At 45.4% G+C, this 25,360-nt stretch overlaps 2 protein-coding genes and 2 pseudogenes across 5 annotated transcripts in view; 3 read left to right on the forward strand and 1 right to left on the reverse strand.

Moving 5' to 3' along the window:
* The window catches only part of LOC128412049 (zinc finger protein 420-like), a 28,732-nt pseudogene extending 20,942 nt beyond the window's left edge, over positions 1-7,790 (forward strand).
* The window catches only part of LOC128412026 (zinc finger protein 420-like), a 342,858-nt gene that overhangs the window by 81,231 nt on the left and 236,267 nt on the right, over positions 1-25,360 (reverse strand). The window lies entirely within an intron of this gene.
* LOC128412189 (zinc finger protein 420-like) overlaps positions 1-25,360 on the forward strand; it is a 215,270-nt pseudogene that overhangs the window by 20,942 nt on the left and 168,968 nt on the right.
* Positions 19,430-25,360, forward strand: part of LOC128412022 (zinc finger protein 850-like) — a 44,894-nt gene continuing 38,963 nt past the window's right edge. Inside the window, exon 1 of one of the 2 annotated variants that reach the window (XM_053384789.1) lies at positions 19,430-19,670. In XM_053384789.1, the coding sequence (XP_053240764.1) occupies positions 19,637-19,670 (34 nt within the window). In that variant the 5' untranslated portion in view covers positions 19,430-19,636. The remainder of the gene's footprint in view (positions 19,671-25,360) is intronic. The other variant, XR_008330016.1, reaches the window with a different exon arrangement.

Consider the following 25,360-nt stretch of genomic DNA (forward strand, 5'->3'; position numbering starts at 1 on the left):
TTTCATTACAAACTTCCTTCAAAGGCTGTACTAACAAATCTTTCAAGGATCTATAATATCTTGAGGTCAAACCATCCGGCCCTGGGGATTTGACCAATATCATATTCTGAATGGCTCCTTCCACCTCTTGGTCTGTTATTTTGTAATTCAGCATTAACTTATTCTCTTGAGAGATTTTTTGTAGTCCATTTATTTTCAAAAATCTATCAATATCCATTTCCTTCTGGGTCTCCTGTGTGTATAGCTGTTTAAAATATTTCTGGAAGCACTTCCTAATCTCCACAGGATTCTGTATATTTTTTCCCTCCACTTCCAGATTGGTAATTGTGTTAAGTTTTTGTCTTTTTTTCATTTGCCAAGCCAACAGTTTCCCACATTTGTTAGCCGATTCAAATGTCTTTTGTCTCATCTGTTTAATCTTCCATTCTATTTCCTGATTCATCAATTTCATATATTGTACTTGATATAACTTTATCTCTTTCAGAATCTCCTGTGATTTTGGTTTTGCTCTCAGTCTCTTTTCTCCTTCCTTTATTTTCTCCAGAATTTTATCCTTTTTTCATTTTGAGCCCTCCTTTTAATTGCATTCTGTTGTATCAGAAACCCTCTCATTACTGCTTTACTTGCGTCCCATATTACTCTTTTTTCAACCATGGTATTCATATTCATCTCAAAATAGTCTCTCAAGGTTTTTTGGGCCTTCTTAATCACTCCTTCATTCCTAAACAAGGTGTCATTCATCCTCCATCTAAAGGAACCAACTGGTGTTAATTTCATTTCCATCTTCACCGCATTGTGATCAGAGCAAGTTTTAGGGCAAATTTCCACTTTTTTGGTCTTCGGGGCCAGCCCCCTAGTTATCCAAATTTGGTCAATTCTTGTCCATGTCGTTTTGGCTTCAGAAAAGAACGTTCCTTCTCTTCCCAAGGGGTTCTTAGTTCTCCAAATATCAACAAGGTCCATATTGTCAACCATATCAAAAAACGTCTTTGGTATATGGTCAAATTTGAAGCTTTCCTTGTTAGGCCGAATCGCTGTTATAAAGATGAATGTATTGCCAAGAATGTTATTTCTGTTTCAATCATTGCAAATTTTGGACAAGATGGACTATTTCAAGAAGTGGCAGAGAGATATTTCTAGATTTGTCTGGCAGGGCAAGAAGCCCAGAATAAAATTTAAAATACTAACTGATGTAAAGGAAAGAGGTGGATTTGCCCTGCCAGATCTTAAACTTTATTATGAATCAGCACCATTTTGCTGGCTGAAGGAATGGCTGCTTCTTGAGAACACAGACATCTTGGATTTAGAAGGCTTTAATAACGTTTTTGGGTGGCATGCATATTTGTGGTATGACAAGGTTAAAGCACACAAAGCATTTAAAAACCATATTGTCAGGAAAGCATTGTTTAATGTTTGGATAAGATACAAAGATTTACTTGAAAATAAAACCCCAAGGTGATTATCACCGATGGAAGCGAAGGCTCAGAAAAAACTCAATATGGAGGCCAAATGGCCAAAATATTGGGAGATTTTGGAACAAGAAGGTGACAAACTGAAATTGCAGAGTTTTGAGAAATTAAAAGATAAAGTGCGAGATTGGCTTCATTATTATCAAATAAGGGAGGCTTATAATATGGATTAAAAAATTGGCTTCCAGATGGAAAAATCAAAATTGGAAACAGAACTGTAAGATCCCAAAACTAAGATACTATCAAGAATGTATAACTTGCTGTTGAAATGGAATACGCAGGATGAAACGGTGAAATCTGCTATGATTAAATGGGCAAAAGATGTTGGACATAATATAATGTTTGCTGACTGGGAGCAGTTGTGGACCACAGGTATGAAATTCACGGCATGTAATGCCTTAAGAGAGAATATTATGAAAATGATATACAGGTGGTACATGACACCAGTCAAGCTTGCAAAAATTTACCATTTGCCCGATAATAAATGTTGGAAATGTAAAGATAATGAAGGTACATTCTTTCACCTTTGGTGGACGTGCCCAAGGATTAAGGCTTTCTGGGAGATGATATATAATGAAATGAAAAAGGTATTTAAATATACCTTCTTGAAGAAACCAGAGGCCTTTCTCCTGGGCATGGTCGACCAATTGGTGTTAAAGAAGGATAGAACTTTTTTTATGTATGCCACAACAGCAGCAAGAATACTCATCGCAAAGTATTGGAAGACACAAGATCTACCCACCTTGGAAGAATGGCAGATGAAAGTGATAGACTATATAAAAGATAGTCTATATAAAATAAAGAAGATTCCACCTAAACATTAGGAAGAACTTCATGACAGTAAGAGCTGTTCGACAGTGGAAATTGCTGCCAAGGAGTGTGGTGGAGTCTCCTTCTTTGGAGGTCTTTAAGCAGAGGCTTGACAACCATATGTCAGGAGTGCTCTGATGGTGTTTCCTGCTTGGCAGGGGGTTGGACTCGATGGCCCTTGTGGTCTCTTCCAACTCTATGATTCTATGATTCTATGATTCTATATGGAACTGGCGGAAATGACTGTCAGAATCCAAGACCAGGGAGAAGAGTTGGTGGAAGAAGATTGGAAGAAATTTAAAGACTATTTACAGAAACATTGCAAAATTAATGAATGTTAAAATGATGTTGGAATGAAATGAAGCGGTTTTAGCAACAATGTTAAAAAGGAGTACCTAAAAATGGATTGTTAATAGATGAAAATATAAAGTTATAATATGTTAAGATTAAGAATTAATAGATGAAAATATAAAGTTATGATATGTTAAGATTAAGAATTAAGATAAAAACAAAGAGGGAAAGGATTTGCTGAATCAACCATTCGAATTGGAATACAAAAAAGGGAGGTGTGAGGAGGTCAGGGAAACAAGTAAATGAAAGGCAAGACATAGAAAGATGGATTTATTTTTAATTGTTTCTATTTTTTCTGTATTTTGTATCTTTTGCTTTCTTTTTTTCCCTTCTTTATCACTATTTTTGTAATCTTCTTTGAAATTTTAATAAATATCATTTTATACAAAAAACGTCTTTGGTAATCTGCCGTTATTTGTGACCACCTGTCTCTGGGCCTTATCCATATTTGTGGACACCACTCCATTCATATCTCCCATCAAAATCATATTATAGTCCAAATAATCCAGCAGGATTTCATGCAGCTTCTTGAAAAATTCTGATTTCCCCTCATTTGGTGCATAAACACCTACTATCAAAAACTTCTCTCCTTGTGATTGAATTTCAATTGCAACAAATCTTCCTTGGTCATCTTTAAATAAGAATTTCGGTGACAGGCTCTCCTTTGCATAAAGTACCACTCCTCTTTTCTTGACTATCTGATGAAACAAATTCCTGGCCTAATCTTTTATTACTCAGAATCTTCCGATGTAGCCTTGTCACATGTGTTTCTTGTAAACAAATCAAATCCAATTGCTCTTTTTTTAATAAATGAAAAACTCTCCGTCTTCTTTCTAGGGAGTTCAGTCCATTCACATTCCAGCTTAATACTTGCAGTGTCATGATGTGATTATTCTGTTGTTCCTCCACCCGCGCCCAGTACTTTGTCTATCTCAGTCAGTGGTGCCGGTTTCCCTCTTTTTAGTGAGCTCTTGTCCAAAACTCCTGGCTCTTTTCTAAGTTCTTTCTGCAGATCTTCTCCGTGGTTTCCCAAAAACTTGTCTTTTTCCTCAACTGATCTTATTTTTATCTTTCTTCCTTTGTAGCCAAAAGATAGGCCTTGGGGAAATTCCCACCTGAAGACAATTTTGTTCCTTCTCAGGAGGGCAACCAAATCTCCAAAATTGGATCTAAGATCCAAAAGATGTTTCGGTATATCTTTAAAAATTTCCACTCTTGATTGCAGAATTATCAAAGGATTCTGGAAGTGTAACCCCAAGATTTTATCTCTCTCTTCTTTGGATCAGAGGGTAATCAGACAATCCCTTATTTTAATCTTCTTTCCTCCTTTTCCTAGTCTGAAGGCCCTCACGATTTTAAATTCCTCTTGTTTCAAATCCGCCTTCCAGAACTCTGTAAATTCCTTTGTCAAAAAATCTATCAGGGTGCCCTCCTCCAATTCAGGTACAGCTCTAATCCTTAAATTCGTCTGTTTTTCCTTCAATTCAATCATAGACAGCGTCAGTTTGTGGTCTTCAATTTGTTTCTGTAGGTCTGGAACCTTCTCTGTTGCCAATTGTGTTACCTTGAATTCCGCAGCAGCAGCTTTCTCCTTAGCTTCATCTGCAGTCTGTCGGGTCAAAGTGGATTCCTGTAACAATTTCTGGATAGATTCTGTATTAGTGTTCACTTTTTGTCCCAAACTGTTTAAAGTTTCAGTGTTTAAGCCAATTTTAGTAGTTGCAGTATCAACCTTCACTTTGGTCTCATCTACAATCATTTTTGTCTCTTCGACCCTCTTATTTGTCTCCTCAACCCTCATGCTGAGTTGCACCAGAGATTCATTGATCTTTGCCAATGCGTTCGCTAAAACATCTTCTGAAGACATTCCACTAGACTTCGGTTGTGTTGGTACCGTCACAGATAAGGTAGTAAGACCAGCAACTGATTGCCTTCTCTGCCCCAAGGTCTTCCCAGACCTTGTTGTTCTTTCTAACAGTGGCGCATCTACTTTTTCTTTCCCATCTGCCATAACACATTAACAATAGAAGAGCCAAGGTCACCCAGCTGCACTGTTTCTGTTTACCAGTGGAAAATTCCCCTTGTAGCAATTTCTAAAACTCCCTCTAGGTGGAAACAGTTACAATAGTCCAAGAAAGAGACAACCCTTTAAAACTCCATCCGAGAAGGATAAGCAGTTCCAATTTTTTGTTACTTTTTTGTTACTTTCCAATTACTTTCTCTCTTTCTTGCAAACAAAAAAAAGAAAGAAAAGTGCCTAGTCGCAATGTATCTCTCTTGCTATTTGCAAGCCTTCTGTTAACAGTTACAACACTGTCTCTGTCAGCTGGCAGACCGTTCCCAAGTTTGAGCAGTGGATTTTAAGTTCTTTCCTTCTCTCTTGCAGGTATGCACAGTCCAAAACATCCCCCCTCCTTCCCTGCTTCCTAGGAAGGGGGTTCAAAACTTTATCGTGTTAGAAATCAGTCCTTTCCAGACGAAATCCCAAAAGCTTTAGCTTAAAGTCTATTTGCTTTGATCTATTTACAAAAAGTGGAAGGCGGACTTCCTGTTTAAACCTCCCCGCTTCGGTATCCAATTAAGCCTTTTTTTTCTCCCTTTTCAGTAAATCCAGTTTCCCCTACTCACGGGTAGTTACTTTTTATAGCCGAATTGTCCAGGAAGAAGTCAGCGCTCTCCAGCAACGGCTGTGCAGCTTCGCTCTGTGAAAAAAGCAGTTGACTCACAGCACCGCGCCACTCACCCCTTTTCGCTCCGGAGCCTGTAAGTGGGTTCCCTTGCGGTTTGGGGGGGGCGCAAAAGGTGCCCGCCGAGTCCCACGCTCACAGGCTTCACCCGCCTGTGATTCTTGAAGGGTCCCCGCTTCGCCGTAGCGGTGCAGACCCGATTTCCACAGAGCTGGTCCCTCAAAGTCAGAGGGAATCCGCCATTTGCCGATGGCGCTAACCCGGAAGTCCTGTATATCAAACAAATCAACATTCAACAATCCATCAGAATATATTAATAAAAATGTTGGTTAATGACAACCAACAAAGGCAATGAACAAAGACCCAACTCCCTTCAGTTCTTCTTGATTTGTTCCTGAGGCTCTAATCCCTTTTTGTCTCCATTGCAGATTTTGATGAATTGGAAAACAAGAACAAGGATGAACATGACAAAACCCCCGGAGAGGAGAAGCCACGCAAAATTTTGGAGTATGGAGAGAGCTGCAGTCAGAGCTCCCATTCCACTTCCCAACAAAGAATTCGCATTGGAAAGAAACCCTATCACTGCATGGAATGTGGAAAGAGCTTCAGGAAGAACTTCAATCTCACTTCCCATCAGAAATTTCATGAAGGGGAGAAACCCTATCCGTGCTTTGAATGTGGAAAGTGCTTCAGGGAGAGCTCTGATCTCACTTCCCATCGAAGAATTCATACAGGACAGAAACACTACCAGTGTGTTGAATTTGGAAAGAGCTTCAGTCAGAGCTCCTCTCTCACTTCCCATCGAAGAATTCATATAGGAGAGAAACCCCATCAGTGTGTGGAATGTGGAAAGAGCTTCAGTCAGAGCTCCTCTCTCACTTCCCATCGAAGAATTCATACAGGAGAGAAACCCTACCAGTGTGTGGAATGTGGAAAGAGCTTCAGTCAGAGCACCCATCTCACTTCCCATCACAAAATTCATACAGGAGAGAAACCCTACCAGTGTGTGGAATGTGGAAAGAGCTTCAGTCAGAGCACCCATCTCACTTCCCATCACAAAATTCATACAGGAGAGAAACCCTATCAGTGTGTGGAATGTGGAAAGAGCTTCAGTCAGTGCTCCTCTCTCACTAATCATCAGAGAATTCATACAGGGGAGAAACCCCATCAGTGTGTGGAATGTGGAAAGAGCTTCAGTCAGAGCTACTCTCTCACTAAGCATCAGAGAATTCATACAGGGGAGAAACCCTATCAGTGTGTGGAATGTGGAAAGAGCTTCAGTAAGAGCTCAGATCTCACTAAGCATCAGAGAATTCATACAGGGGAGAAACCCTATCAGTGTGTGGAATGTGGAAAGAGCTTCAGGGAGAGCTCCTCTCTCACTTCCCATCGTAAAATTCATACAGGAGAGAAACCCTATCAGTGTGTGGAATGTGGAAAGAGCTTCAGAAAGAGCTCAGATCTCACTAAGCATCAGAGAATTCATACAGGGGAGAAACCCTATCAGTGTGTGGAATGTGGAAAGAGCTTCAGGGAGAGCTCAGGTCTCACTAAGCATCGAAGAATTCATACAGGAGAGAAACCCTACCAGTGTGTGGAATGTGGAAAGAGCTTCAGTCTGGGCTTCCGTCTCACTTCCCATCGAAGAATTCATACAGGAGAGAAACCCTACCAGTGTGTTGAATGTGGAAAGAGCTTCAGTCAGAGCACCCATCTCACTTCCCATCACAAAATTCATACAGGAGAGAAACCCTATCAGTGTGTGGAATGTGGAAAGAGCTTCAGTAAGAGCACCCATCTCACTTCCCATCACAAAATTCATACAGGAGAGAAACCCTATCAGTGTGTGGAATGTGGAAAGAGCTTCAGTCAGAGCTCCAGTCTCACTTCCCATCAGAGAATTCATACAGGGGAGAAACCCTATCAGTGTGTGGAATGTGGAAAGAGCTTCAGTAAGAGCACCCATCTCACTTCCCATCACAAAATTCATACAGGAGAGAAACCCTATCAGTGTGTGGAATGTGGAAAGAGCTTCAGTCAGAGCTCCAGTCTCACTTCCCATCAGAGAATTCATACAGGGGAGAAACCCTATCAGTGTGTGGAATGTGGAAAGAGCTTCAGGGAGAGCTCCTCTCTCACTAAGCATCAGAGAATTCATACAGGGGAGAAACCCTATCCGTAAGCAGAATGTGGAAAGAGCTTCAGTCAGAGCTCTTTTCTCACTAGTCACCAGAGAATTGATGCAACGATCGGAAAAACCATTATACAGCTTTAGGAGCCAGGTAAATCCGCACCTTGTTAACCAGGCCTTTGCCTAATTGACATCTAATGCCCTTTTAAAATGTGGTAGTGAGGGGGTTTACAGATGTATATTTTGTGTTTTTATGTTGTCTTTTTATGTTGTAACCGTCCTGCGACATGTGGGAACAGAAGTCAACTTTAGAGGCCGAGGGGTTTTTGCCCCCCAATAGTATATTTAGGGGGCCACCCCCCCCAGTTGGTAGCATTGCCATTCCAATGCCCTTTATGCATCATGCGATTGATTGTGCAAGGCAGGCCTTACCTGGACCCCCACCAATATTTTATTCAAGTTGGCACCACTGTTTCGGGTGGTATACCAATTGAATAATTACATAAATTGCCTTCCTTTGCACATGTTTCAGCTTGTCAATATCCTTATTTATTATCATTTTTAATATTTATGTGCCCTCCATCTGAAGATTTCACAACAGAAACATACAAGATGAAAGCATGGCTTTCTCAAAAACAAGTCAAGCCAGAGAAATCTCTCCTCCCCTTTTTAGAATCATAGAATCATAGAATCATAGAGTTGGAAGAGACCACAAGGGCCATCGAGTCCAACCCCCTGCCAAGCAGGAAACACCATCAGAGCACTCCTGACATATGGTTGTCAAGCCTCTGCTTAAAGACCTCCAAAGAAGGAGACTCTGCCACACTCCTTGGCAGCAAATTCCACTGTCGAACAGCTCTTACTGTCAGGAAGTTCTTCCTAATGTTTAGGTGGAATCTTCTTTCTTGTAGTTTGGATCCATTGCTCCGTGTCCGCTTCTCTGGAGCAGCAGAAAACAACCTTTCACCCTCCTCTGTGTGACATCCTTTTATATATTTGAACATGGCTATCATATCACCCCTTAACCTCCTCTTCTCCAGGCTAAACATGCCCAGCTCCCTTAGCCGTTCCTCATAAGGCATCGTTTCCAGGCCTTTGACCATTTTGGTTGCCCTCCTCTGGACACGTTCCAGTTTGTCAGTGTCCTTCTTGAACTGTGGTGCCCAGAACTGGAGACAGTACTCCAGGTGAGGTCTGACCAGAGCAGAATACAGTGGCACTATTACTTCCCTTGATCTAGATGCTATACTCCTATTGATGCAGCCCAGAATTGCATTGGCTTTTTTAGCTGCCGCGTCACACTGTTGGCTCATGTCAAGTTTGTCGTCAACCAAGACTCCTAGATCCTTTTATGGATGGAGTTACAAACTTAGTTGGTCAGGGGACAGCTGTGGAAATAATGCATCTTGATTTCAGTAAGGCTTTTGAGAAAGTCCGCCGTGCTCTTTCTGTGAGAAAGCTGGTAAAATTTCGGCTGAACAAGGTAACTGGTGGATTTGACTGACCAAACCCAAAGTGGACTCCTTCATGGTTCCTCATCATCCTGGGAGAAGTGACAAGAGGGGTGCTGTAGGGTTCAATCCTGGGCCCATTGTCATTCAACGTCTTTATGAATGAGTTGGATGAAGGAACTGAAGGGGATGCTCATCACATTTGCAGACGACACCAAATGGGGAGCGGAGGCCAATGTGGCAGAAGGCAGAATCAGATCAAGGGCAGAAATGTTGTTGTTGTTGTTTAGTCATTTAGTCATGTCCGACTCTTCGTGACCCCCTGGACCAGAGCACGCCAGGCACTCCTGTCTTCCACTGCCTCCCGCAGTTTGGTCAAACTCATCCTGGTCGCTTCGAGAACACTATCCAACCATCTCGTCCTCTGTCCTCCCCTTCTCCTTGTGCCCTCCATCTTTCCCAACATCAGGGTCTTTTCCAGGGAGTCTTCTCTTCTCCTGAGGTGGCCAAAGTCTTGGAGCCTCAGCTTCAGGATCTGTCCTTCCAGTGAGCACTCAGGGCTGATTTCCTTAAGAATGGATACGTTGGATCTTCTTGCAGTCCATGGGACTCTCAAGAGGCTCCTCCAGCACCATAATTCAAAAGCATCAATTCTTCGGCAATCAGCCTTCTTTATGGTCCAGCTCTCACTTCCATACATCACTACTAGGAAAACCATAGTTTTAACTATACGGACCTTTGTTGGCAAGGTGATGTCTCTGCTTTTCAAGATGCTGTGTAGGTTTGTCATTGCTTTTCTCCCAAGACGCAGGCGTCTTTTAATTTCGTGGCTGCTGTCACCATCTGCAGTGATCATGGAGCCCAAGAAAGTAAAATCTCTCACTGCCTCTATTTCTTCCCCTTCTATTTGCCAGGAGGTGATGGGCCCAGTGGCCATGATCTTCGTTTTTTTGATGTTGAGCTTCAGACCATATTTTGCGCTCTCCTCTTTCACCCTCATTAAAAGGTTCTTTAATTCCTCCTCACTTTCTGCCATCATGGTTGTGTCATCTGCATATCTGAGGTTGTTTATATTTCTTCCGGCAATCTTAATTCCGGCTAGAGATTCATCCAGCCCAGCCTTTCACATATAAGTTAAATAAGCAGGGATGGTACCACTTTATTCTACCCAGGGTCAGGCCCCACCTAGAATCCTGTGTTCAGTTCTGGGCATCACAGTTTAAGTATCCAAAAGGTGGTGGAACACAATCCGTATTCCTTTTATAACATGTGGCCAATGTTTATTGAATACATAAATTGTGAAGACTGTTGCCAGAATTTACCCAGCACTTGTGGGAAAATGTGGCGTGAACTTTTAGAATAATCAATTGAAACTTTTACACATGGCAGGATGAAAGTCTGCAATTCCATGAGGACAAGCTATTTGTTGTTTACTGTTGTAACCATTGCTTTCTTTAAAATTATCTTTTGTACCATGAAAACAAAATAAAAACACAGGTTTAATTTCATCTGGAGACGGTATCTCCCATTATTTTCACATGATCTAAGTGTTTATTCAGGTGAGGCTGAATGAAACACTAGAGAAAAATCCTTCTTGACTGCGTCTGCATTGCTTCAAATATGAGTTCACTTACCCATGTTACGGAAATGACGGGGGTGGGGGGGCACATCTTTATAGTTGTTGCAATGTTACAAATATTAGGCCTGAATGTATGCTTTTGACTTGACAGCGCAGGGAAGATACCTAGCTTTATAAATTCGTAGAAAATCCATACTTTAACCGACTCTTCTCATTCCAATGGCATTTTAACCCTGAAAGAAAGGTGAATTTGGGCTCCACCTCCCTCCATGAACCAAGAAGCAGGAAGCCACGTAGACAGCAGGAGGAGGGCATCTTTCCCCAACCTGAGAGCAGATACACGGCCCCCCACTCAGGGAGTGACGGGGGGGGGCAACAATAGACGTCCCCAGAGGCAATTTAGCAAGTCAGGTGTTCTGAAAGCCCATCTCTAGACAAGTCCTGAGGGCAAGGAGATGCCAAGGGTTTCATTGTTCTTTGGGTGATGGGGACTTAAGAGGTGTTGGGAGCGCTGTCTGGCCCCTGCTGAACTTAGAATCATAGAGTTGGAAGAGACCACAAGGGCCATCAAGTCCAACCCCCTGCCAAGCAGGAAACACCATCAAACTTGTGTATATCTTATATCCCCTCCTTTTTTACTCTGGGTAAAAGCCAAGGTAACCCTTTGTTCTGGGTTCTTGCTCCTGTGGGGACCTGTTGGGCAACAATAAAGATCAAGGTCTACTGACCGCTGTTTTGCTCCAAATTACTTGGCTGGAACTTGCTTCTTTTACCGACCGCATGGATCCATGAGGGACTTGCACCCCGACTGGCTGGGCTGATGAGTCGTCTCTCCACCTGGAATCTTCCGTAACACCCATAAAAGTGTATCCTATTTATTGCTAAGATATCGTACCATGCTCAGCTTACGGATCTCAACCCCAAGAAACCCTACACAGAGTAGCTGCTTTTCCCCAATTTCTTAGCTAGCAATAACTGATATTGAGGATGAAGAAGAGAGAGAGGTAGGCATCCTTTCAGCGATGCTGCCCCGCTCCAGTTTGCCTCTGTCGGCCCCCGATGCCCCTTTCCTGTGGCCCCTGAATGGCTCTCTCCTCACTCATCTGCCTTGGGAGACAATGGAGGACGGCTCAAGCGGTGGGGAGATTGCAAGGCCTGCTGGGGCAGCTGGCTGCTGTGACGGACAGCAGAGCTGGAGCAGAGTCTGGGAGTGCAGTGCCTCACCATTCCACCAGGGGGCCAGAGCCGGTTTCTGTTTGTTTGTTTTTTATAAAATTTTTATTGGTTTTTTAACACATATTAATAGACAATACGAAACAATACAAAAACAAACAAACATATAAACACGTATAATTTCTTCACATTTTTTCTTAAACCTTCTTTCATCGACTTCCCCATACCTCCCTTTTCTGCATCCCTATTTTAAAACTTTCCAGCAACCCCCAATTTCAACTTATAACACTTTTTTTTCCTTTAAGTCTTTTTTCTCATATCCAATTGTTTGTCCCTGCAATTCTATTTTACCTGACCCAAAACATTTTAGCACTCATTAATTTTGCAACAGTTCTTGAGATAAACTTTAAATTTCTTCCAATCTTCTTCCACCGTCTCTCTCCCTTGGTCACGGATTCTGCCAGTCATCTCCGCCAGTCCCATGTAGTCAATCACCTTGGTCTGCCATTCTTCCAGTGTGGGTAGTTCTTGTGTCTTCCAGTACTTTGCTAAAAGTACTCTTGCTGCTGTTGTAGCATACATAAAAAACGTCCTATCTTTCTTTGAGACCAATTGGCCCACCATACCCAGGAGAAAGGCCTCTGGTTTCTTCACAAATGTGCATTTAAGCACCTTTTTCATTTCATTATAAATCATTTCCCAGAAGACCTTAATCCTTGGGCACGTCCACCAAAGGTGGTAAAAGGTACCTTCAGTTTCCTTACATTTCCAACATTTATTATTGGGCGTGTGGTAAATTTTTGCAAGCTTGACTGGGGTCATGTACCACCTGTAGATCATTTTCATAATGTTCTCTCTTAAGGCATTATATGCCGTAAACTTTATACAGGTGGTCCATAACTGTTCCCAGTCAGCAAACATAATGTCATGACCAATATCTTGTGCCCATTTAATCATAGCTGATTTAACCGTCTCATCCTGTGTATTCCATTTCAGCAGCAAGTTATACATTCTTGACAGATTTTTAGTACTGGGTTCCAAAAGCTCTGTTTCTAATTTTGACCTCTCCACCTGGAAGCCAATTTTCCTGTCCTGTTTAAAAACTTCATTTATCTGGTAATAGTGTAGCCAATCTCTTACTTTAGATTTCAACTTCTCATAACTCTGCAATTTCACTTTTCCCTCCTCATGTTCTATAATTTCCCAATACTTCGGCCATTTGGATTCCCAGAGCCGCTTTCTGATTGGCTACCCAGAGGGGGGTGGCGCCAGCACTTTTGGAGGGAAAATAAAGAGAGCCGTTTCTGAGGGGATTTGAGATGGGAGAGAGGGAAGGTTGGGAGAAGATGGGGATGAGGAGAGGGTGGAGGGAGGGAGAAGTGGCTCTGATCTGAGTGGATCCTCCGCTCTGAGGAGAATATCTATGGAGCCAGAGGAAGGAGCCTCACAGCTGAGATGGGGAGACCATGTTGAGGGTCTGAAGGGAGTATTCAGATGGGAGTGAAGCTGGAGGGAGAAGCTGTGGGAAGACTCTCCTCTTCTTCTGGGGTCTCCTTCCAGTCAGGAGGAGAGAGATCTTCTAGGAAAAGGAGATTCCCAAGTCCGTGGCAAGGGCTGAGAGGATCCCCTGGGTCTGGCATACAAAGGAAAATACCTCAGGGGAACCGAGGAAAAGTGGCCCCTCGCTGTGAAGGAAGCTGGGCTGTGTCAAAAGTACCTCACGGAAAGACCTCTCATAACTAAGGGAGGGGATGAGAGAGAAGCAGCAGAAAGAGAGTTCAGCCTTTCACCATCTATTGTGGAAACCTGAACATATCCTTGAAGTGCAGCAACTGAATTGGAGGGAAGCTGTGCCTGCAGAACCGCGTTTAATCCTGAGACATTTAGCTGAAGTAATAAGTTAACTTCTACCTGAAAGAACACACCTCCTGTCTTCACTTTGTTTCACCGTTCACTTTTTTGTGAATAAAACTTTCCTTGTTTCATTATCTCCTGCCAGAGACTCCCTGGATCGCAGTTTCCCTCACACAAGACGCCTGGATTTACCGTATTTTTCGCTCTATAGGACGCACTTTTTCCCCTTCAAAAATGAAGGGGAAATGTGTGTGCGTCCTATGGAGCGAAGACGCCATAGCCCTGCGACCCTCTCCCGGCTGGAGAGGTGACGCGCGCCCATGGCAGGAGCCTCCATAGGCGTGCGTCACCTCTCCACCCTGGAGACTATGGCAGCAGCCTCTCCGCTGCGCCTTTCCGCTGCTCCCTGACCTGCTCTTTGGGGCTGGTGGTGGGCTTCCCCCCGCCAGCCCCAAAGCGCAGGTCGAAAGGAACCTGAAGCCTGGAGAGCGAGAGGGGTCGGTGCGCACCGACCCCTCTCGCTCTCCAGGCTTCCAAGGTAGCCGCCTGAACGCACCTTAAACGGCACCTTGTTTTAGAGCGGGAAAACAAGAGGGGGAAAATTATCCCACTCCCTGCGCAGCGCCTCCTGCCACTTCGCTGAAGGGGCGCTGGGCAGAGAGCGGAATAATTTTTTTCCCTTGTTCTCCCCCCTCTAAAACAAGGTGCGTCCTATTGTCCGGTGCGTCCTATGGTGCGAAAAATACGGTAATTTGGGACAATTAGCAGGGAGACTCTGCTGCGCAGGGGACACCGGACTGACTAGCTGGACATGCGAAAAGGATCTCCGGGTCTTGGTGGATCCCAAGCTCCACCTGAGTCCAACATGTGATGCAGCAGCAAAGAAGGCAAATGTTCTTCTCGGCTGCATCCACAGAAGTGCATCGTGTCCAGATGGAGGGAAGTCCGAGTCCTGCTCTCTTCTGCCTTGGTCAGAATCCACAGCTGGAATCCTGTGCGAAATTCCGGCTGCCGTGATTCCAGTTCTTAAATTTGGTTTGCTTAGGGAATATCTATCCCTTTTGATCTTGCAGAGCTCTGAAGTAGCCTCAGAAGCTGCCTTCTGCTGAGCCGGACCAAGGGCTCCCTCTAACCCTGTATAGTCCACACTGACTGGCAGCAGCTCCCCCCAGTTTCAGGCAGGGGTCTCATCCAGCCCTTGCGGGAGATGTCAGGGGCTGACCCTGGGACATTCTGCATGCCAAGCAGATGCTCTTGGTTCCCCATATTTCACCAGCCTTTCAACGTTATTCTGTTAGCAACCGTGGAGATTCCACCTGCCTCTTTCCAAAGGAGAAGACTCACCTATTTGAAGAATTTGAGGTGATGCATTATTTGTATACTTTTTATGAGTTCTATGTTTTCAATATCCCTGAGATCTCTCTCTTGTTGAAGGGTGGTATATCAATTCAATTAACAACAACAACAACAATTATTATTATTATTTATTCATTCATTTATACCCCGCGCATCTGGCTGGGTTTCCCAAGCCACTCTGGGCAGCTTCCAACAAAATATTAAAATACAATATGCCATCAAATATTAAAACCCCCCCTAAGCATCACAACCATCCATTTTTAGTCCACTGAGTTAGAAATTCAGCATTTCTGGGAGGGGAAATGGCATACTATTGAATGTTTGCATAGCAACACGCTTAAGAAAGTTTTGGTTATTCATGATGAGAATAGGATTTATTTATTTTGAACTTCGCTTGGTTCCTCCTTGGTAGCCAGTGTGATTGTTTCAGCAGGGCTGGAACTCAGGACCCGCTGCCTTGAGGGACACCTAAGAGCAGTTGGGCAGGAGAAAGGTCTCCCTTGGGAAGCTGGAGGGAAATGCTCAGAGCCCAGCCAAGAGCCAAAGGCCCCCCCCATAGGCGGAGCCAGGGAGAAGCTGCCCCTTAGAGCCATTAAAAAGAACAGAAATGAATAGAAATCAGAGTTCTGCCCTGGCTAAGTGAGTGCGCAATGTGGGGGGGGGGGCTGAGCTGGGGGGACTCGGTACTGCAAGGGTTAAAGGGAACCGAGCTGCCTTCCTAGAGAGGACAGGATGAGGTTTCCTGCTTCACGCCAGGCCTCCTCTCTTTCCCAGCATCAGGGTCTTTGCCAGGGAGGCTTCTCTTCTCAGAGCCCAATTCTGGGATTGTGCGATGATGGAGAGAGCGAGAGAGGGCTGAGGAGGGGGACTGGCCTTGCAAGGGTTAAAGGGAACCGAGCTGCCTTCCTAGAGAGGACAGGAAGGGGGGCAGGTCCTCCAGAGCCAAGGCCCCTCCCTCCCCAGTGTCTCTCCTGCAAGGGCTGCCTCTCTGTCCCCCTCCTGGGATCTGGTGAGTCTCCTCTCTCTCTGGGATCTGGTGGGGGTCCCAGGGCTGCAGCAGGGGAGGGGGCCGGGGGGGCCTGATCTGGTCCTGCGGGGGGGGGGACCCCAAGTCAGGGAGGAGAGGGTCCTGCCAGGGAGGGGCCAGGGCTGCCGCGCTCTCCTTCCTGCAGATCAGAGGATCCCAAACTCATCTGGCCTTCCGCCCCCCCCCCTTCAGAAAAACAATGACTCCCACGAAATCTCCCTTCTTCATACAAAGGAGTCCCTGGGACTTTAACTCTGTGTGACGTCTCTCAGCATCACTGCACAACAAATGGTTTTCCAAAGCTGGACGAGGAGGTGGACTAGCCCCCCCCCCCCAAAAAAAAAAACCACAGGGAGGAAGGAAGGAAAGGCTGGCTGCTGCATTGGGGACCAGTTTCCCAGTGTCTCCCAGGGCAGCTCCCCACGGAGGCCACGGCAGCCATCCCCTCGCACCCAGAGCAGGGCATCCCAGGACCACATCCTCTCTCTCCCAAAGGGATTGTTGCTGGCAAAGCAGCCGGAAATGAGCGCTGCTACTCCCTGAGCCTCCAGGGACCTGGGCATCAATGGCTGTGTGTGTGTTAAGCTATCTAATAGAATACTAATACTAAATTACCCACCTAAATTTCAAGGGAGATGTCTTTGGCCCCGCCCACTTGGCCCTCAGGGGGTTGGCCAGATACATACCTGGCCCTCAGAGCAAAGAAAAAGGGACCCCACCCCAGGAGTCTGTCTGGAGAGTGGCAGAGAGTCCAAGTGCAAGAAAAGGAGACAGAAGCAGGGGAGTGGGGGTGGGGGGGAGCAACTCCTGAGGACCCCCAGGTGAGGACCCCCACTAGAGCCAGGCATCCATTTTCCACAAGATACAAATGACTCCTTTGTCAGTCAGTTCTGACTTCATGCATTTACTTTACGGAAGCATTTAACGTTTGATGGATTACTGTATTTTAATATTTTGTTGGAAGCCTCCCAGAGTGGCTGGGGAAGACCAGACAGGTGGGCGGGGTATAAATAATAATAATATTAGATGTTGTTGTTGTTAATTGAATTGATATACCACCCTTCATCAAAAGATCTCAGGAACATTGAAAACATAGAACTCATAAAAAGTACAGTGGTACCTCAGGTTACATACGCTTCAGGTTACATATGCTTCAGGTTACAGACTCTGCTAACCCAGAAATAGTACCTTGGGTTAAGAACTTTGCTTCAGGATGAGAACAGAAATCATGCTCCGGTGGCACGGCAGCAGCAGGAGGCCCCATTAGCTAAAGTGGTGCTTCAGGTTAAGAACAGTTTCAGGTTAAGAACGGACCTCCAGAACAAATTAAGTACTTAACCCGAGGTAACACTGTATACAAATGATAGGTAAAGGTAAAGGTACCCCTGCCCGTACGGGCCAGTCGTGTCCAACTCTAGGGTTGTGCGCCCATCTCACTTAAGAGGCCGGGGGCCAGCGCTGTCCGGAGACACTTCCGGGTCACGTGGCCAGCGTGACGAAGCTGCTCTGGCGAGCCGGCACCAGCGCAGCACACGGAAACGCCGTTTACCTTCCCGCTATAAAGCGGTCCCTATTTATCTACTTGCACTTAAGTGTGATTTCGAACTGTTAGGTGAGCAGGAGCAAGGACCGAGCAACGGGAGCTCCCCCCGCCGCGGGGATTCGAACCTCCGACCATGCAATCGGCAAGTCCTAGGCGCTGAGGTTTTACCCACCTCTATAAAATTTACCCTATAAATGATGCATCACCTCAAATCCTTTAATCAGGTGAGTTTTCTCCTTTCGAAAGAGGCAGGTGGAATCTCCACAGTTGCTAATAGAATAACGTTGAAAGGCTAGTGAAATATGGGGAACGAGCATCTGCTTGGCATGCAGTATTATTATTATTATTATTATTATTATTATTATTATTATTATTTACTGGAAGGCAGGAGCAACCAGGCTGATTCACATCACATAAATCCCTTCCGTTGCCTCCACATTTTGCATTGCAATCTTCCTTCTAGGAGGGCTAGAGTATGGTTACCAGATATTTTTCATTGAATCCGGGGACACTCCCCCCCCCAAGGTGTGTAACAACAGGGAGTCAGTAGTGGGGATGGTGAGGCAAAAGACCCTGGCTCCCTCTCCTTCTGCCAGAAGCCCCCCTCCCTGCTTGTCCCCCACAGCCAGGAGACGTCTGAAAATGGAGGAGCAAAGGCAGGCTGCACTGTTGGTTCGCTTGCCCCAGAGCAGAGGGGACTTGGAAAGCTGTGGGGAGCCAGGGGCCTTCACTCTCAGCAACTGATTTCATGGAGGAAGAGGCTCAGGGAATTCTGCTCAATATTGACCCAGAGCAGAACTCCAATGTATAGTTAGCAGAGTGAAACCTAAACACATTGCAGGATTCCCCCGAAATAGACCAGAGGCAATTATTTATCATCCAGCAGAGCTTTACTGCTACTGAAGGAAAATGAGCATAATGGTCCCAAATCCAAAACGTTCAGGATTGGCCCTCTCCATAAGAAATCCAGTTGCAGCAGACTTAACTGAAACTTACCACAACTTATAAAAAGTTTAAACCTTAAGACTCAGCATACTATGTACAGAACACCAGAAGGAAGAGAGAGAGAGAGAGAGAGTGTGAAACCCAGGCTCCTTCTGGCCTCTTCTTATAGTCAGCATGACTTTGGCAGAAGAGATGACAGAACCACTTTAACCCAGCTGTACTCAGCTTCTCTGAAAGAATAACCCAAACACCAGGAACTTTCTGCTTGTTTCTTTGACGCAGAGAAGCTTCCAGAACCCTCTTGAATGAATTAGTATAGGAAATATCAATATCAGATCCATACTTTCTGCACTAAGAAATGCAAACTGACAGACCCTCCAGGAATAAGCTGCTCTTCTCATTAGGCCTGAAACTCAGCCAAGTCTGTGAATATCGTGTTCTTGCTGATAAAGAGTTAACTCCAGCTGTGAAGTGTGGGATTTCCTGCGCAGATAACTCTATGACTCCAGCCTTCTGAATATCGCCAGTAGGATTCATCTGTAGTTGATGTTTTCATGGAATCCAAGAGTTGAAAGGGACCCCAAGGGTCATCAAGTCCAACCCCCTGCATTGCAGGAATCTCAGCTAGATCACCCAAGACAGATGGCCATCCAAACTAGGCTTCTTTTATTTCTGTATTGATCACTGAATGCTAAAATAGGCTTCTAAGCAGTGGACAGACGAGAACAAATAGTGGCCAGGATTCACCTAGCCAGCCCCATCTGCTGCGAAATATAGCCTGCCCCCCATTCCTCCCCCTCTCCATGCCCCCATGAACACCTTGAATTTGGCTCTAGGGCATTGGGAGGGAACCTCCCCAGAACAACTCACGAGGAGAGGAGAAAGTGGATCCTTCCATTGGGGAAACTGGAATGCTTGCGTAGGCAGAATAACTTGAAAACCACCAGGAGGAGTACCACCTATTTGCACAAAGATGAATGTCCGTAATTAAAACACAGAATAAAAGAATTCAATTAAAACGTCAAAATAGGCATCCATAATACAAATGTGCAGCAAAACAATCCTATTGAAACAACGCAGCAATTAACAGGAAGGAAGGAGACAGAGCATTGTGTAGCATGTCATATTTCCGCTGTCTCAGAGGAGCACATTTCCCTTTTACTTTTAGGGTCCAGTGTGCTTTGAAGACGTCGTGTCCGTTTCACGGACGAGGAGTGGGCGTTGCTGGATCCTGACCAGAGAGCTCTGCATAAGGACGTCATGGAGGAGAATCGTGGGATCGTGGCCTCTCTTGGTAAGGCTCCCTGTGGGATCATCCTATCTGCCTGGAAATTCAAAAAAATACCTCTATGTGACGAACCTCATATATTTTCACAGAGCTCAACAACGCCCCCTACAACACCGGGGAACCTAACACTCCCACAATAAACTTTGAACAATAAATTACTGTTTTTATCTTGTATATATAATTTTTAAAATTATTTTCCATTTAATATTGTACATTCGCATCATCATTATCCGCTATACCACCCTGGCTCTTTAGAGCCTCGACTTCCTTCCCTCCTGCCTCAGATTTCGAAATTAACATTTATATCATTGCAATTTGTACATTTCCAATTCCTATTACACTCATTACACTCCTCCACCAGCTTGCTGACGTCTTCCTCTGTGACCTCCAGGCCCATGGTCCTCCCCAAGGAAACAATGTCCTGCACCACTGTTGACTCTGGTGCATCAGAGTCACTTGGTGCCACACAGTCCGGCCACAGGCTGCGCCAAGCGCAATTCAAATTTCTCTGGCTGATCCCGTTCCAGGCCGTGGTGATCATCTTCAAGCAGGTGACGATGTCGAAGTGGTCCTTCCAGAATTCCCACAGGGTGATGGTGGTGCAATCAGTTGTTGGGATACTGCCAGGGAGATAAAATCCATCTGAGCCCCCAAGCTCGATGCCGGACGATCCATCGACCTCCCGTAGTCACGCAGTATCAGCAATTTAGCGACACTAAGCCTCTGGCTTAGTGCACACTCTAAACAGCAGAATTCACACAGCAAAAGTTGCACAAGCATGAGAGCATATTTACAGTTTATTTGGCGTTGGTCAGAACAAAGAAAACATGACCGTCTGCTCCGACTGCTCAGGCAAAAACAACCAGAAAACGAAAGGAACATACACAACATAAACATCCTGTGAAACAGGAACTTACGCAGGCTGTTATACAAACATCCTGCTCCCTTTTAAGGTGGAACGGAAATATCCTAACATCCTCCCCCTTTCCGTGTAACCTGTAGTACCTGTGGTTCAACCCAATTGCAACCTTTGTGCGTAAACCTTCAGTTGTTCTCTGTTAACAACCTTAGACAACAGATCAGCAGGAATTTCATTTCCTGGCATGTAGGACACCTGAATGAGTCCTTTCTGAATACACTCTCTTGCACGATGTAGCTTAATCTGCAAGTACTTGGTCCTTTGCTTGCAACTCTCCGAGTTCAGCAAAGCCAAACAAGATCTATTGTCTTGATACACTTGTATAGGACATTTCACAGAAACCCCAATGTCCTTAAACAGTTGCATCAACCATTCACAATCCATGAGTGAAAATGACAGAGCATTGAGTTCTGCTTCACAGGAACTTAGGCTAACTGTCGTCTGCTTTTTGCACAACCAGTCAAACAGGCAGTGGTTGTACATGTAGCATACTCCAGAAGTGCTTGTACCATCCGTGGTGTCACTTCCAAAACTTGCATCAGCAAAGATTTCAAGACCTCCAGTCTTCTGACTGGTGAACCTCAGCCTGTAGTGCATAGTCCCTTTCAAATACCGGGCTATGCACTTCAGAGGTTTCCAATCCTGAACAGTAGGATTGTTAGCATGTCTGCTAAGCAGGTTAGTGCTTACAGCAATGTCAGGTCTTGAACATCTAGCAATGAAATTCAACTTGCCTAGAATGCATCTGTACAGCGTTGTGTCAGAAAACACTTCAGCAGTACTGTCTACCTGGTAACCTGTCACCATCGGTGTGTCTGCTGGGTTTGCATCAACCAAATTCAACCTGGTTAATACATCAGCAATTTTCTGTGTTTGGTGTACCAGAAAATTACCTGCTTGGTCCCTCTCCACCTGCAGAGAAAGATAGTTGGATACCCCACCAAGATCCTTCATGTCAAAGTGCTCCTTCAGCTGAGCTAGGGTGCTTTGGTAGAAAGCCTGATTCTTCCAAAACATCAGAAGATCATCAACAAAACATAAACAATACAGTTTGTTTTGCCCCTCCTCCTTGACAAACACACACGGATCAGCTTTGCCCTGGTGAAAACCTAGAGAAAGCAACGTTTCAGTGAGTTTTGTGTTCCAACATCTGGCACTCTGCTTGAGACCATATAAGGATTTCCGCAGTTTACAGACCATTCCCTTCTGTATCTGCATCCCGTCAGGTGGAAGCATGTACAGCTCCTGCTCCAAAATCCCGTACAAAAAAGCTGTATTTATGTCATGATGGGAAACATGCAGTTTCTCCTCCGCAGCGATCTTGAGCATCAGCCGAATGCTCTCATATTTGACCGTGGGTGAGTAGGTCTCGTGGTAATCCTGCCCTGGTACCTGTGAAAAACCTCTGGCAACCAATCTGGCTTTGTGTCTGACAACCTTGCCATTCTGGTCTGTCTTGGCCTTGAAGACCCATTTGCTGCCAACCAGTCTCATCCCTGGGACTACCAGTACCAGCTCCCAAGTCTGGTTCCTGTTCAAGGAATCAACTTCAGCCTTCATGGCATTAAGCCAAGGCTCAGCATCTTTAGAGGTTAACTCCTGGACCTCTTTGAAGCTTGAAGGTTCCCATACCTTCTCTGAGCTACTAAGAACAGCAGTTGCTGTCTTAGCAAACTCATCAGCAAATCTCTTTGGAGGTCTGCCTTTGGTCGCCCTTTCAGACCTGCGAACTAGACGCAAGTCTTCTGGACTCATCTCCTCCTTCTTAGGAGAAAAGTGACCAATGGTGAACAGTGGTTCTTCCAGTTCATTGTCAGACGCATCAGATGGTCTGACTGAGGCCTTTGCGCTCTTGTAGTCTGCTGTGTCATCACTGTCACTGACAGCAGCAGCAGCGCCGCCCACTGAACTGGAATCCGAACTCTGATCATCATCATCATCCTCAGTTTCCTCAGCTTTCTCAGCATGATCTGCTTTCTTCACATCACCTTCATCCTCCTCTGGGTAACTCTGGAAAATTCCCACATTTTCCCCCCACTTAGGATTGTACTCAACACTCCTTGTGAACTTTATGGATTTTGAGTTAGTCATCCATACTCTGTATGCACCTTTATCGTACCCCATGAACAAACCATGTGCCCCACGCTTCCCAAGCTTGTTGCTTTGTGGGGTGTGTACCCACATGTCAGAACCAAAGATTCTCAAGTGCTTGGTGTTAGGTTTCTTGCCAAACATTTTCTCATAGGGAGTGCAGCCAATAGGTGATGACAGTCTGCGATTAAAACTGTAAACAAAATTCGAGAGAGCCTCCCCCCAAAACTTCTCAGGGAGGTTGGCATCATGCAACAAGGTTTTTATTCCTTGCAGCAACGTTTGATTTGCTCTCTCCGCAAGCCCATTCATCCATGGCGATCTAGGCGTTGACAAGTCATGCTGGATTCCCTTCTCAGTCAGGAAAGCTTCAAACTGCTGAGAAGTGAACTCCCCGCCCCGATCAGTAAACAGACAGCCAATACGTTTACCATGAGCATTCTCCAACCAAGCACAGAATGCCTTGAACCTAGGAAATGCTTGCGATTTCTGCTCGAGCATAAACACATGAATGTACCTGGAAAAAGAATCAATTAGAACCATGAAGTACCTTGCTCCTCCCAAAGAGGGCGCTAGAGGCCCAACCAGGTCTGCGTGAACTAGCTGGTAGGGTTTGGAAGCCTGCCTGCTAGACTCCTTGCCTTTTGGAGCAACCTTCACCTTGTTCTCTGCACAAGATACACATTTCATGTGAAATTTACAAGGTTTGATGTCCAAACCTTCAACCAACTCAGGCATCTTGGCTAGCGCTTGCCAAGAGAGGTGACAAAACCTTCTATGTGCATCGTGAATGCATCCTGCATGAAGAACCTCGTTAGTTTGTGCAACACAACAAGAATCAGCATTTGGTGTAACAGCATTGTCATCATAAGTTAGACAGAACAAACCATCCATCAACTTTGCATGCAAAAAGTCCTCTTTGCCTTTTCTGATAACACAGACAGTCCTCTTGAAGGTAATTTCAAAACCACGCCGATTTAGCTGTGGGACACTAAGCAAATTGTCCGCAGCTCCTGGAACAAAAAGTACATCTCTGATGGTTGTATGCAGACTTGCAAGTTTCACAGTCCCAACTCCTGCAGCTTGCAAAGTCCTTCCATCAGCCAGGTGGATCTCTCCATCTTGAGGTGTGAAGGAGATGAATAGATGGCGGTCTTTGGCGATATGGCGCGTGCAGCCTGAATCCACTATAAACCTCGCCTTGGCCTTCGGTGAAGCAGTGCCAGCAAACAAAACCTTGTTTTCCACTGGCGTGGGCTTTTGCTGCTTGCCCCCCTGCTCCTGGCCATCAGACTTGCCTTTAGCCTTTGGTGAAGCTGTGCCAGCAAACAAAACCTTGTTTTCCACTGGCGTGGGCCTTTCACCCCCCTTCTGCTTCGGGCCATCTGCAGGCATCCGTCTCTGTTTACTTCTGGCCTTCCGGCCTCTGCAAAGTTGACCTTGGCTCCCATGGGAAACAGAGCTCTCAGCTGCCGACTCCTTGGCTCCCCCTGGAGGCTGGAATGCTGCCTGGGATGACATCACAGTCAGCTCCCCCTGCAGCTTGCAACCGGTGCCCTCGGCATCTCTGCATTCACTCGCATTCTGGGAAACAGCCAGGACCTCCGATGCAGTCAAACTCTGGGCTGGGATGACTGGCAGATGGGCTATCTTCAAAGCATTCCACATATGACGTGCAGTCGTGTTGCCAGCTAGCGTAGCAATTTCCTCCAGAGAGACGGACAAGACTATTACGTCTATGGCTCTCGAATTCTGAGCCTCCCATCTCCCTGTCAGGGGAACTGGAGGGGCTTCAGACACAGTTTGCCACAACCCAAACTGACGCAGCAAACTCTCACACCATTTTGCCCAGGTCTCATAATTGTTCTGATTTAATTTTGGGCACTCAGCAGCTTCAGAGGCTTGGAAAAACTCCATTCCACCTCTTAACGTCAGCCGTGAGTCTTCTTCACTTCAGAGACTCCTTATCTTGGCACCCATAAATCACGAAGCCTGCTTGGCTCGGCGCCCAGGCCAATTAGGCCAGCCGGACATCAAAAGCTCTTGCCGCGGCAAACAGAAAAGCCTTTGCTTTCGCTTTTCCAACATACCTTTCAGCAGTCTGTCGCTGTCTTACTCTCCTGCAAGTGCTGTGAATCTGGGCCCGAAACCTGTTGTTGGGATACTGCCAGGGAGATAAAATCCATCTGAGCCCCCAAGCTCGATGCCGGACGATCCATCGACCTCCCGTAGTCACGCAGTATCAGCAATTTAGCGACACTAAGCCTCTGGCTTAGTGCACACTCTAAACAGCAGAATTCACACAGCAAAAGTTGCACAAGCATGAGAGCATATTTACAGTTTATTTGGCGTTGGTCAGAACAAAGAAAACATGACCGTCTGCTCCGACTGCTCAGGCAAAAACAACCAGAAAACGAAAGGAACATACACAACATAAACATCCTGTGAAACAGGAACTTACGCAGGCTGTTATACAAACATCCTGCTCCCTTTTAAGGTGGAACGGAAATATCCTAACATCAGTCACCTCGAAGCATCGCCTGAAAAGCTCCTTGGTGTAGAGTTTTTTTGAAATTGGCGATGACCTGCTGATCCATCGGCTGGAGCAGTGGCGTGGTGTTAGGCGGCAGAAACATGATGCTGATGAAGCTGAACTCCTCCAACAAGTCCTCCTCAAGGCCTTTAG

Source organism: Podarcis raffonei, chromosome 4, assembly GCF_027172205.1.
Source record: "Podarcis raffonei isolate rPodRaf1 chromosome 4, rPodRaf1.pri, whole genome shotgun sequence".
NCBI lineage: Eukaryota > Metazoa > Chordata > Lepidosauria > Squamata > Lacertidae > Podarcis > Podarcis raffonei.